This window comes from Budorcas taxicolor, chromosome 19, assembly GCF_023091745.1.
Source record: "Budorcas taxicolor isolate Tak-1 chromosome 19, Takin1.1, whole genome shotgun sequence".
Classification (NCBI taxonomy): domain Eukaryota; kingdom Metazoa; phylum Chordata; class Mammalia; order Artiodactyla; family Bovidae; genus Budorcas; species Budorcas taxicolor.
In genome coordinates, this window is record NC_068928.1 from 34677273 (window position 1) to 34689730 (window position 12458).

Sequence of the window (12458 nt, forward strand, 5' to 3'; positions counted from 1 at the left end):
CATGAACAAGGGACACCTTTCCATTTATTTAAGTCTTTTAAAATTTCTTTCAGTAATGTTTCATAGTTTTCAGTATACAAGTCTTACACTTTAAAAAATGTATCCATTCAGATTGTTAGTAGTGTAGAGCAGTCAGTCGGTTTTTGTATTTGAGCCTTGGATCTTGCACGCTTGCTGAGCTCATTTTTAGTTTAATGATTTTTTTGGTGGATTCCTTCGATTTCCTGTACATGGGTCCTGCCATCTACAGGTGGACGGTCACCTCTCCTCCTCCTGAGCTCTGGCTGGTCTCCAGCACAGTGGGCAGAGGTGGTGAGAATACACATCCTTGTCTTGCTTCTGGGCACAGGGGAGCTTTCAGTCTTAGCGTCGAGTGCGATGGCAGCTCGGTGTTTCATAGCTGTCCTGAAATGTGGAGGGTGCGCTCTCCTGTGCCTCGTTTGCTGTGTCTTTATCGCTTTCCCAGCTGCCGGCTGATTTTTAAAATTGTACTTACATTGCTTTAAAATACAATGTGTGGTAAAGCTGAACATCACTGGATTAGATCAGTGTCCCAAAGCCATGTGTACATTTGTTTGACCAGAATAATTTTTTAAATGGGTAAAAAGACTATTGAAACATCTTGTCAACAGTTGGACCAGTACTGGAAATGTTTGCATCTTAAGTTTACTTTCGTTACCTTTTACAGATACCACAGTTGATTTCTAATAGTCAAACTTTAGTTTGTGTTTAGCTGAGTGAAAGTTTGGATCCCCACATTTTCACACATTTTATTCCAACAGCCATAGTATTGCTGGGAGTCAGTTTTTTATTTTAAATTTATATAGCAGGTCACAGTGAGAACTTTAAAAATGCAGTAGGATAGAGACTTCAGAGTATGTCCCAGGAAGGGCACATTCTTTTGTGAACTCATGGTTGTGGCTGGGTGTGCGCACCTACTAGGTCATAATGTAGGATGCGTGTTTTTTAAACAGAAAGGAAAGCTGTTGCAAATAAATCTGCTAGTAAAAGGGCAGGTATGGGGCAGTTAGTTCCTTCTTCTGGTTGGTATTTCTTTCCATCCTTTTGGCCCCTTGAAAGTTTCTATAACTGAACCAGCGTGTCTTAATTAGATTATGGGTGTAAAATATTTTTAACTATTCACTGTGTGTGAACATCTGAAATCTCCTGATCTTAAAATGTTGACAGTGGGTCCAAAACTTAAAAAATGGGTTTTGTAAAAATTAAACCAAAACTCCATTATAAACCTCTAGGTTCCTGACCCAGATTCTGACTTTTGACCTGAATGCTTGTTTTTCCTTGTGTCCTTCTGTTAAACAAAGCCTCTCTTCACAGCATACGAAGGGTGATGCAAAAATAGTTTATTATGACATTGTTTATGTAAAGTTAGGTAATATTTACAGTAGAAATGATCCGCTACATCCATGGGAATCTAGCATGTCACACAAAGGAATAAATATTTTGACAAAGTAACACTTCAGTTTTAGCGAACACTTGATCAGAAATTTTGTTTTTAAAAAAGAGCCTTAAACTAAATGGTAAAAGTTTTGAATTGTCAGAGAGCAGCAAGCTGACCAGACCTTTCTCTTCCTGGGGCCCCTTCTGCCTCCACGAGGGTTGGGCCTCCCAAGGGCTGAGTGCAGCCCTGTCTGATGAGCATTCTCCTTTAGCATCAGCACAGAGCGATGCAGGCTTGTTCTCTGAGCACTTGCCCCCTGAATGAGCAGCCGGTGGGGGTAGGCATGGTTGCCGCCAGGGACCACCCACAGACTTGTCGCAGAGGCAGCCGCTGTCTCCGTGTCCCCATTCTGTCCGGGCCCAGCAGTCAGGCACAGCATGTGTTGTCTTGAGTCTGGGTTGAGACAGTCACCCTGATAGAAGTGTGTTTGTGAGGAAAATCTGAGGATTCTAATTGTTAAGGAGACACGTAGAACCTTACATTTTATAAATACTACTTAGGAAAAACTCTTATCACTTAACTGGTTTTGAATCCTAAGAGTCAGTAGATACGTTGTTATTACTAAGGTTAAATCCTAAAATCAATTGGCTGTGATACAAACATAAACAAGAATGAGTTTTGTGTTCTTTGTACTCTGTTACCAGCTTCCTATGAAATAAACGCAGACGTGTGTCCCGGCTAGCTGTGGAGGCGAGGGTGGGTGGCAGGGACGTCTGGCAGACAGGCAGCATCGCAGGAGGCCCAGCCCCGGGCCTGCGGGTCTGTGTGGTGGAGCGGCGGCAGCGTGAAGCCGCCACACCAGGCCCCGAGTGCGTGGCCCCCACGCGGCTGTGGTGCTGGCAGACCGACGCGGCGGCTGCCGGCGCGGCCCGCCCTGCTCGTGGCCTGGGCGGACAGGCGCTCCTGCGCCCTCTTGGTTTTCCCTCAAGACTTTGAGTGACTTTGCCAAGAATGAGGAACAGGTATTACTGAGATCTTTCAGGAAGAAACAGAACCACCTGTTAAATGACTCAGGCTTTATAAAAGGTAGGTCAGTCATTAAAAACATTGCCTTGTCACGTTGGTTGGCACTGTGTTGTACCCAAGCTGTTTCTTCTCGTCTTAAACAGCGGTGCTTGTATAAGGAGAAAGAGAAACCCACCCGCACAGACTGTGTCACAGAAATCCATGGCAGTGACCCTGAGCCCTGTGGACTCCGCTTGCTCTGCACGACGTCCCAGTTCTGCGCAGAGGAGCAGGGAGCCACCTGAGGGGCCTGGAGGGGCGGCACCTGTGCGTCCCGGCCGCCGCGTGCTCAGGGAAGGGGAGGCCTTCCCTTTACAGAGGAACTTGCTGTTCTCGAGACTGAGTGTTCGCATCCCTCCTGGGTTTCCGCCCCGTCTTCTATCAGGGTACCGAAACGCATGGTTTCAAGGCCTGCCCTCGGGCTGTGGAGAGTAGCGCCTGGCGACAGTGTGGACGTGTGAAGGCAGGAGGGCAGCCCCGCGCCGTGAGAGGATGGCAGCCCCGCTGCGGGAGTGTCCCAGGCGCCCTGCACGCGGGGCCGCTGGGCGGGCGCAGCGAGGTGGCGGCGGGCCCTTCGCAGGACAGGGCCCTGTGGGTGTCGTCCTCGGCTTGCTCAGGCAGACCCTGAGGGTCACAAGCGCGCGTTTGTACAAACTGCCGCTCCCGCTCTGTGTGGGTCTGGATGCTGCGAGTGACAGGCTCCACGTCTCCGGCCAGGGGCTGGCCCTTCCCACGTTCTCTTCCTCCCACCTGCTGAGCTTCAGCTCGGCCTCAGCCAGTCTCCCCAGCATGGCCACCGCCTCCCCCCACAAGGCCACACTGGTTCTGACGCCCAGTGGCACAAGCCCGAGTGTCGCCCTGCAGCCAGCATGGTCACCGGAACGCTGGCTTTCAGCCCTGCCTGTGGCTGGCAGAATGCACGACCAGAGGCGGCCGGAGCCTGGCACTTGTGCTGAAGGTGTGCAGGCAGAGCGGTCAGGTGACGCCACTCTGTCCAGCTGTCCCCTAGGCAGGTGCCTGCAGGTCCCCAGGGAAGGAGTGGACGTTTACAGGAAGAGTAGACGCTTACAGGAAGAGTAGACGCTTACAGGAAGAGTAGATGCAGTGGTCCCCTCCCATCCTTGGGGACATGGGGGTACGCTCCCTGTGGGGTAGGGGCCGGGCCTCCCTGTCCACAGCCCCCCGGGCACCCTTTCCCTGCCAGCACAGAAACCCCCTCCAAGGCGGCCCCCACTTGTGCTCTTTCCTCCTCTGCGGTTGTGGCAGGCCCCCGTCGAGGAGCTGGGGTGCCTGTAGGGGGTGTGCCAAGGACACCGCAGAGCAGGGACCCATGTGTCCAGCCTGCTCCCTCCAGCCATGCACAGCCCTCACCTCAGGTCGATGGCCAGCACTGCCCGGGGCAGAGGGTGGGGGTTTGGGGAGCCCCTGTGGCCCGAGCTTCTGCAGTGTGGCTCCTGGCCGCCTCCAGAGAGGCGAGTCCTGCCACCTGTGGGTGCAGGGGCCGCTGTGGAGTGCTAGGTCAGACCCCAGGTTCACTGATGGAGACAGAGAGGTAGAAGCTCCTTTGCTCTGATGAGTGGCAGTGTGCGGCCCACAGGCAGATGGAGCAGCTCCGTGCGGACCCTGCACCCTGGAAAGAGGCAGTGGTGGCACAGTCTCAGTGCCCAGAGAGCCCCGCCCCCGCCATCGTCAGACCCTCAGAGCCATCACCCACGTAGGCGGCTCTGAGATGTGCTGGTGTAGGGGTGTCTGATGAGCAGGGCTAAGGAGCTTTTGCAGACATGGACCAACAGCAGCAGTGCAGTGGCCAGCATAGAGTCAGGAACAGGGAAGGCCCTGCAGCCGGGTGCTCTGAGCTGTTCCAGCAAAGTGGGCGGGGCCGCACGCTCTACACCTGCGCTCTGCCCTGCCTCCAGGGACACCCTACGTGGCCTCATGTGTTCATCTAGAAACTGCACAATGATGTGTATGTTTTCACCCCCAAAGTACCTGCGTACCCCAAGCCTGTGGCTCTCGCCCAAGTGCTGGCCAGATGCCACGCGGGCTTCCCTGGGGCTGTGTCCCTGCTCCTGTCCTCACAGGATTAGTGCTGGAGGATGCTTGGTGGCAGTTAGAAGCGTGTCACTCAGGCCACGAAGAACAAAGAAGCGCAAGTGCAGCCCTGCGTGGGCGCCCCGGTGCCCTGGGCCTCAGCTCGAGTGAGCACACATCACAACGGCCGGTTTCCATCTAGCTCCAACATCCTCTTTGCCTTCTTGACATAACAGGGTCTCTGGTCAACCTTCCCCAAAGCAAGAGGGGGCTTCTTTCCAGAAAGGCAGAGGGGTGAGTGAGCTTCCTCCTCCAGTGACTCTAAGGAAACATGCTGTCACTGTGATTCCAGCCTGGAACCCAGGCTGCAGGGCAGCATCCACCTCATGTGGGAAGAGTAGGGTTCCTGGTGACCAAGAAAGAATGACCATAGGAAGGAATGAGAGGGGCCGGGTTTTGTGCAAGATTTAATAAAAAACAGACAAAAATAGGAGTGGCTGCTTGCAGCATTTCCCAGGCTGTGAAGGGTTCACCACAACGGTCTGGGGTGCGGCTCTAAGCGGTGTCAGCGGATGTGTAAGAGCTGCTCCCCTCGCCCCAAGCCCACGGGGCAGGTGCAGGCTCAGCCCTACCCTGGGCTTCCAGGTCCTCCCTGGGCTGCGAGCTGTCAGCACGGGACCCACAGCACAGCCTCGTGGCCCCTCCTGCCCCGCCTGCGCGCGGGGTGAGACAGAGCTAGCTTATCCCAGGCTGCTGGGCCGTAATACTGACAGAGCGCCGGGGCAAGGCAGGGCAGGTTGCAGAAACCAGGGAAAGCTTGAATGAAGACCACAGGGAGTGGAGCGAGCCATCCACAGGCCAGTCTCTCATGCATCCAACCACAGTCAATGCAGACGACAACACCAAGAACAAGGACGACAATAAAAAATGAAGGGATGGACAGGAGTGGCACGGGGGCTGTGGCCGGGAGGTGTGTCCAAACTGCACGGGAGCAACTAGTCGCGCTCCGGGTCCCGGGACTCAAAGAGCTTCAGGCGATCTTGCACCGTCAGGCCTTCCTTCAGACTCTGGTGGAGAAACAGACAGGCTGTTGGCCTCAGCCCTGCATGGCGCAGGCAGCCGGAGGTGAGGCACGGCGCGGGGCCCCAGAGGGTTAGTGGGTGTGCGAGGAGGGCCACGGCCCCGGAGGAAGTGGTGTTACTGGACGAGAAATAAAAAGTCAGAAACAAGACCGATGCTGAGCTTAGGGCTCTGTCAACAAGCAAGGATGAGACCAATGGCACTGGAGAGAAGACCCTGCAGAGAACAAGGAGGCACCTTCTGTGCCCATGTTTGGCCCGGGAGGCCCCGAGCACGCTCCAGGGTGGACAGCCTCCCTGCTCCTAGGCCTCATAGGCCCTGCTGGTCTCTCCTGGGGCTTGGGGACACGGAGGTCGTTCCTGAGCCTTTCAGGATGGAAGCCTGCCCGTGTTTATGTGGACTTCAGTAAAGGTGAAGGACATCCAGACCCTCGTGGCACATGCAGGCTTCCCTGACCATGAGGGCAGGTCTGGGTCTGCTTTCCTTGGGGCCCCAGCTTCACCCAGGACAGTGCTGCTTGCCTGTTTTTTAATTCTGACGCCACCGAGTCAGAGGAAGGGGATAAGCCCACGTCCCACTGTGACGAGCTTTAATGTGCACGAGGGCCTCACGTGCTCTCAGGACTCCGCTCCCAAGCATGCCTGATTCAGGCAGTGCCACCGTCTACACAGCAGCCAGTCTCACCCAGGGGCTGGCCCTGGAAACTGCCACCCACTCTGTTTTAGCTGGGACCTTCCTTCCCTAAGTGGCAGCAGACCACCAACTCCTGAGGACAGAGGCCTCCGAGCCCTGTCACAGGCCGGGAGGGGTCAGTTGCTGCCCACCCAGCACCTCTGTGACTCCATGCGCAGCCGCCCAGACAGGGCTCCCCCCGAGGAGGCTGCACACACCCCGTCTGCTTTAAGTCCCAGAGAAGCCCGGCTGCTGACGAGGAGCTGCTGACCCGGTGGGGCCAAGCCCTCCTGTTCCTGAGGGAGGCAGGTACAGAAAGCACCCACAGGAAAGGCAGACATCCACATAGCAGACCCTGGTTCAGAAAGCCCTGGGGACACGGTTAGTTTCTGGGCGACTTAATTCCTGTCTCCCCGCTGAGGGTCAGGGTGTTACAGACACATCAGGACAGAGGGCCACACGGGAGCCATGTGGCTGGCTGTTGACAGCACATCACAGGCCCAGTGCTGTGGCCAGTGGTGTCCCTGAGGAAGACAGCAAGGGCGCAGCTTCTCCCTGGGCCAGCAAGAACGCTGTTCTTATGTCGAAAACTTGCCCAGCCAAACTGACTCAAACATGACTCTAGGGAACCCTGTCCCTGAGCTTCCCCCAACTCATTTGGTCCAGCCTCGCCGAGAGCCCCAGACAGACCGACCCTTGCTTCCTGCCCCCGCCTTCACCAGCGTGCAAGGCCTTCCCAGCACACCTCTGCAGAGGCCTTGTGAACAAAGATCTGGCCCTTTATCCAGAGCCCAAACTCCTTGCTGTACTACTTTTAGGATCTTCGTTCCCGACCAGGGACTGAACCGGAGTCCTGGTGCTGAGAGTGCCGAGTCCTAACCACTGGATTGCAGGCAAGTCCTGCAAAGTACTTTTATTTCCCTGGACTCGTGGTCCGCCTGAGGCAGTGGGCTCGTTGGAGCAAGGCTTCCCTGTGGGGCCTGTTGTTCACAGGCACAGGCAGAAGGCTCATAGCACCCACGGTGAACCTGTAGCAAAGACAGGCCAGCCTCAGGCAAGGAAGTAAGACTCGTCAATAAGAAGAAAACCAGAAACCAAAGGACAAGTCTGGGTTTGCTGAATAGAATTGCTTCCACATTAAAGAAAAAAGCCCCAACTAAGTTTCTGACCAGCTGAACCCTCTGGTGGGAAGCGACTCAGAACTGTAGGGAACTGAATGGACTGAGGGCAGACTGCTGGGCTCAGCTCCTCCCGAGGCAGACTCTGTAGCCCGGCAAGCCAGGCGCCTGCTGTCCGGCCCCAAGGCCCCGTCAGCATCCTCGCTGCCCACCCGTTCCTGCTGCCCTCAGCTTCCTCACTAGGGCGTCAACAAGCTCAGGTCAGCCGAGCTGGTGAACCCGCTCAGGAGAGAGTGACCCGGGCCCTGGACACCCGGCCCTGTGGGAGCCAGAAGTGTCCAGGCCAAGTGTCGGAGTCAGGCAGCCAGTGCTCAGCCCGTGCCTCCCGTCTCTGAGGTGCCTGGGTCCTTGGGGCTGGAAAATGCTCAGCCCTTAGCGCCTGTGGTCCCCTTGCTCTGCTGAGTATCTGCCAAGCTATAGGCATGAGGCATCAGCCCCCTTGGCCTATTAATCCTGGGGGTGGGGAGTGGGAACTACTTCAGCGATGGGAGATTCTTGTCAAGCTTGCCTCCTGACAGAGGAAGCGGTGTCCCAAGAGAACGTGAGCACACACCATTCGACACGTGGGATGAAGGGCTGACAACGCCTGCGCCCCCCAGGATGTGGCTCTGGGCAGCCGGCCAGGCCGGGGGAGCCGCCCCTCTGTTAAGAGGTTACAGTGAACTCCCCGGAAGAGGTAAGAAACTTCACATGGACCCTGTCTGTGCTGCTGAGCAGGAAGAACAAGAGTGATGGGAAAACGAGCTCCCGTGGAGGAGCAAGCAGTGCATGCAGGCAGCGCTCCTCGCGGGCAGCAGGCGAGTGGTGTGAGAAGAGGTTTACCTACACGACAGGGGGGCCGGGAAGCGGGTCGTTTCAGTTATCCCATGAGACCTGCTCAATTACGGACTGTCAGGGGAAGAGCAAAAACAAGACACACACACACAGTAAATCCTAAGTGCAACAAGCTGGGCACCCCACCCTCCGCCCACCTTCCCGTGGAGGGGTGCGCAGGGGGCAGGGGCCCATGTGGAGGAAAGTGTGCGGACGGCGTCAGTGTGAACTACAGATGTGCGAGGAGCGGTCCAGACGACAGGATGGCCCCTGGGAGGCCCGCCGTCACCGAGGAAACAGTCCTGCTGCTGTGCAAGGGGCGCTTGGCCTGAAGCCCTGGCACTGACCCAGTGGGATGTGCATGACTTGAGGCACCCTGGGGACCCTCCGTGCAACCCCTGGTGGGCTCTGCACACCCAGTGCAGGCCCCCAGACTCACCTTGGACCTGAGGCCTCTGAGCTGCCGGCCAACACAGGACCTGTCTGTCTTCAGGAAATCAGGGTTGCTCTTGGACTTCATGATGTCTGAGAAGATGAAGAGGGCATGGTGCTAGTTTTGTAAACCCCCCAGAACACACAAGTCTGAGGGCTTCCCAGCTTTTAACATTGTCATCCACATGACATCTCCGTCAACAAACCAGCGGAACGCCAAGCCCATAACCGTAAGTCATAAGATCCTCAGGACAAGGCATGAGGAGGCGTGGAGGATGATTGCGGCCCCAGGCTGGCCACGGCCCTGCTGCTGCTGGGCCCCTGCTGCCTGCCCTCCCAAGACCCCGGGCTCTAGCTTCCTGTACTGAAGGCTCGCTCCCCGTCTCTTGTGAAGAGCTGCGTGGTGGGTGACTAGCGGGCCAGGCCCCTGACTGTGGAAGCTGAGCCAGCTTTGTGCTCCTGTGTGAAGTGCCAGGTCACAGGATACGTGCGCTTCTGGCTAACCCAAAGTCCTCTGGCCCCCAGACTCTTCTGAAGCAGCCGGTGTTACATCTGAGCTGAACTTTGCTGCCTGTGGCCTACCTGCCTTTGGGAGAACTCCTAATGCCCGCCCAGCAGCGATGCAGACCACCAAGCAAGGGTCCTCACTGGCTGAGGGGGAGGCTCCAGGATCAGTGAGCTTGGACATGGCCTCAGTCCTTGCCCTGCAGCCTTTTATAGGTTTTATGGTGAAACCCCAGGATCACAAACCAGTGAGAGCCACTTCCAGAACAAGGGAGTCCGTCAGGAAAACGAGAAACATGGCCTGCGGTCGTGAACATGTGTACCAAAGAGTGACTGCCCTGTGTGAGCTGGCACCCACCATGCCCTGCCCATGCAGCCAGGGAGAGAGTCTGACCCAGAGGGGGCTCCTCTGCTGGATCAAGGGCCAGCAGCCCCACCACCCAGTTTCCAGAGAGAGAATCCAGAGCCGCAGGACTCACCATATCCGGACACCGGCGGGTTCTCCGGGGACTTCTCACCCAGTGCTTCTGTGGCGGCTTTCAGCTGCTCCTTCAACCTGCTGACGTCACAGTCGGCCTTCGCCCTCACAATGCTGAGTTCTGTGTAGATATCTTTGTACTTGTCACTGGCGTATTTCTTGTCCTTGGGGACAAAAGGACAGCAGAGCGTGGTTACAGACATGCTGGACTAGGGATGCCTCCAGAAGCAGAGAAAGCAGGCTGACCCCACCTTGTGGAGGCAGAAACCAGACACAAAGTGCAACAGGCATGGCAGGGCCCTGGCTCTGAGCAGGCTGGCGCTGCCTTGACCCTGAGAGCACCTCTGTGCTTCAGGCTAGAAGCCCCGGTCTTGGGCCACCCCAAGTGAGTCTGCCTCCAGGAGCACCCAGAGGAAACGGCCGTGTGCTGGGGCCCTGGGCCCTGCCAGGCGGGGGCAGGACTGCCCGCCCTCACGTCCGCTGCCCCGCCCGAGGGCCACCGTCCAGATCACTTGCGATGGTGAATGCACTCAGGCCTCTGCGTGTGGTCTGGACCCGCGTGGCCCCACCCTCCAGGCCCTCATGGGACGTGCGTTACCCGCAGTGCCGTCTGTAACTCGTCCTTGAGGGAGCTGATCTCCTGTTTCAGGTACTGAATTTCTGATTCCTTGACCCTCAACAAGACCTAGAGAGAGAAACGAGGGAGCTGCAGGGTCACGCAGCTGTTCAGTGTTTGGTTTTGGAGGTCAGCACTTGTGATGTGGTGGAAACCAGGGACGGGGGCAAGGGAGTGAGGATGGGTTAAACGTAAAGGTCCCGGGGCCTCGAGAGGTCCCATGCTGCCTGGCGGCTAACTGTTCTCTTTGTGTCCTGGCATGACTTGGGTTTTCCCGTAAGCTGGGGCCACCCCTGGTCCCACGTGCAACTCGTGCGCTGCAAGCTGAAGGGACCTGGCTCTGAGCCATACCTCTAACTCGTAGGCGTCCTTGCCCTGTGTGAGGGGCGAACCAGCGGCCTCGCCACCGGCGTCCCCAGTCAGCAGTGTCCGTAGCCGTGAGATTTCTGCAGCCAGGCGGTTGTTCAGCTCCTGGAGACAGCGACACAACCACAAGGTGCTCTCAGAGCTGCCTAGGGCTGTGATCACAGTGCAGCCGGGTGTCTGAGTTAGCATGTGAGCTGTGACACCTGTGCAGAAGCCGTCTGCACGGGCCAGAGGTTTCCACGGAGCTGCCCCGCAGGAGCCGTGCTCCCAGCCCCTCTTGTCACCACAGCCGGTGCTGCGCAGCTCCGTGTGTCCCCATCTCTGCAGGTTGGGGACTTCTGCTGCCCTCAGCCCTCGCTTCGTGTCCCTTCTCTCCAGCTGACAGGCGGTCACTTGGGCCAGTGCAGTGACCAGGCACACAGCTGCAGGCCCCCCAGGGTCTCGAGCCGGGGCCAGGCCGACAGGCCTGTCTGCTCGGTGCCTTGGGAGGATGAGCGGTCCAGTGCACACAGAGCAGCCCTTTGCAGACTAGACCTACCTTGAGCTGTTCCATCAGTAAATATTCTAAGTGTGCCCCAATTTTCTAAGCAGCAGGCATGTTTTAAGAGAATAATCTGACAAAATCCTATGTGAGCACTGTATGGTCTTGACTGGGAGGTGTTTAAACACAGTCCCAGCCTTGGGGGTGGAGCCCTGGGCCCCAACCACCCAGTGACAAGAGAAAGAGAGCCCGAGGCTAGCAGCTAGCAGCAGCGGTGACGTCTGCCCACACCCTGGTGAAGCCGGACATCGGGGGGAGCCTGCGGAGCGGGGCCCCCGTGAGGCTCACCTGGTTGTGGGCATTGAGCTCCTGGTTCTCGCGCTGGCACTGCCGTAGGGCCTGCCGCTCGGCTTCCAGAGCCTGGGCCAGGTGGGCGTTCTCCAGGCACTTCTGCGAGTACTGCTCCGAGAGGACCTCCAGCTCACGCTGCACGGACTGCAGCTCCTCCCTGCGGAGAGGGCGCCACTCACTCCTCTGGCCACGCCCTGGGCCCAGCGTCCCCTTCACAAACAAGGGACAGCGGGACAGCACCAGGCAGGGCAGCCATGAGAGCCCCATGCCCCGTCACAGCGCAGGTGTGCAGCCCAGCCTGGGGGCTCCGCCCATCCCCCCCGGCAGCCTGAACTCCGCTCCTGGGGCTCGGGGTTGGGAGAGCCTCACCCTCACACCCAAAACGTGCTGTTTCAGATGGAGATCAGAACTGGGCCATTTCTGGAGCTGGCTGACAGCCTACACCAGCTCTACCCGGACTTGGAAAACCAAGGCCAAAGGGCTACAGACCCTCTCCAGCTGCTGCTGCTGCCTGCCCGCGCCGTCAGTGCGGCCCCGCGAAGGTGGCTCTGCATGGCCTGCGGTGGCCGAGGGGAAAGCTCCCAGGGGTGCTGGTTCTCCTGAGGGCAAAGCTCAAGAGCAGCTGTGGGGTGGATGCGCCTCCCCCTGCCGCCTCAGCACACACAGGTAGGGTATCCACACTGCGCCTCCACCCCCCAGCTTCTGAAGCAGCGGCAGCTGATGGAGAGAAGGGATCCGGGGGGTCTCCCAGGTGGGTCCTTAAGATCTGACTGAGACCTCTTTTGCTGCATCTTTGCTCTCTGTTTTACTGACTGGCTTCTGTTCAGCTCAGTAATGGGACCACTTGGGCTGTGAGAGCAGTGCTGGGCCAGGGCGGTGTGGGGCGCCATGAACAGGACGCCCTGAGTGGGCTCTGAGTGGGCTCAGTGCCTTGGGCCTCCACCCGTGCTACCGGGACCCCACGTCTCAGAGGCTTGTTACAAAGACAGGCG

The 12458-nt window shown here is 57.6% G+C and overlaps 1 protein-coding gene across 1 annotated transcript in view; it reads right to left on the minus strand.

The window, feature by feature from the left end:
- Positions 1–1341: 1341 nt before the first annotated feature.
- The window catches only part of MPRIP (myosin phosphatase Rho interacting protein), a 95044-nt gene continuing 83927 nt past the window's right edge, over positions 1342–12458 (minus strand). Inside the window, exons 19-24 of the mRNA XM_052657475.1 lie at positions 11464–11623; positions 10620–10739; positions 10251–10337; positions 9654–9816; positions 8678–8763; positions 1342–5562 (exon numbers count right to left, since the gene is read on the minus strand). Of these exons, the coding sequence (XP_052513435.1) occupies positions 5491–5562; positions 8678–8763; positions 9654–9816; positions 10251–10337; positions 10620–10739; positions 11464–11623 (688 nt within the window). The 3' untranslated portion in view covers positions 1342–5490. The remainder of the gene's footprint in view (positions 5563–8677; positions 8764–9653; positions 9817–10250; positions 10338–10619; positions 10740–11463; positions 11624–12458) is intronic.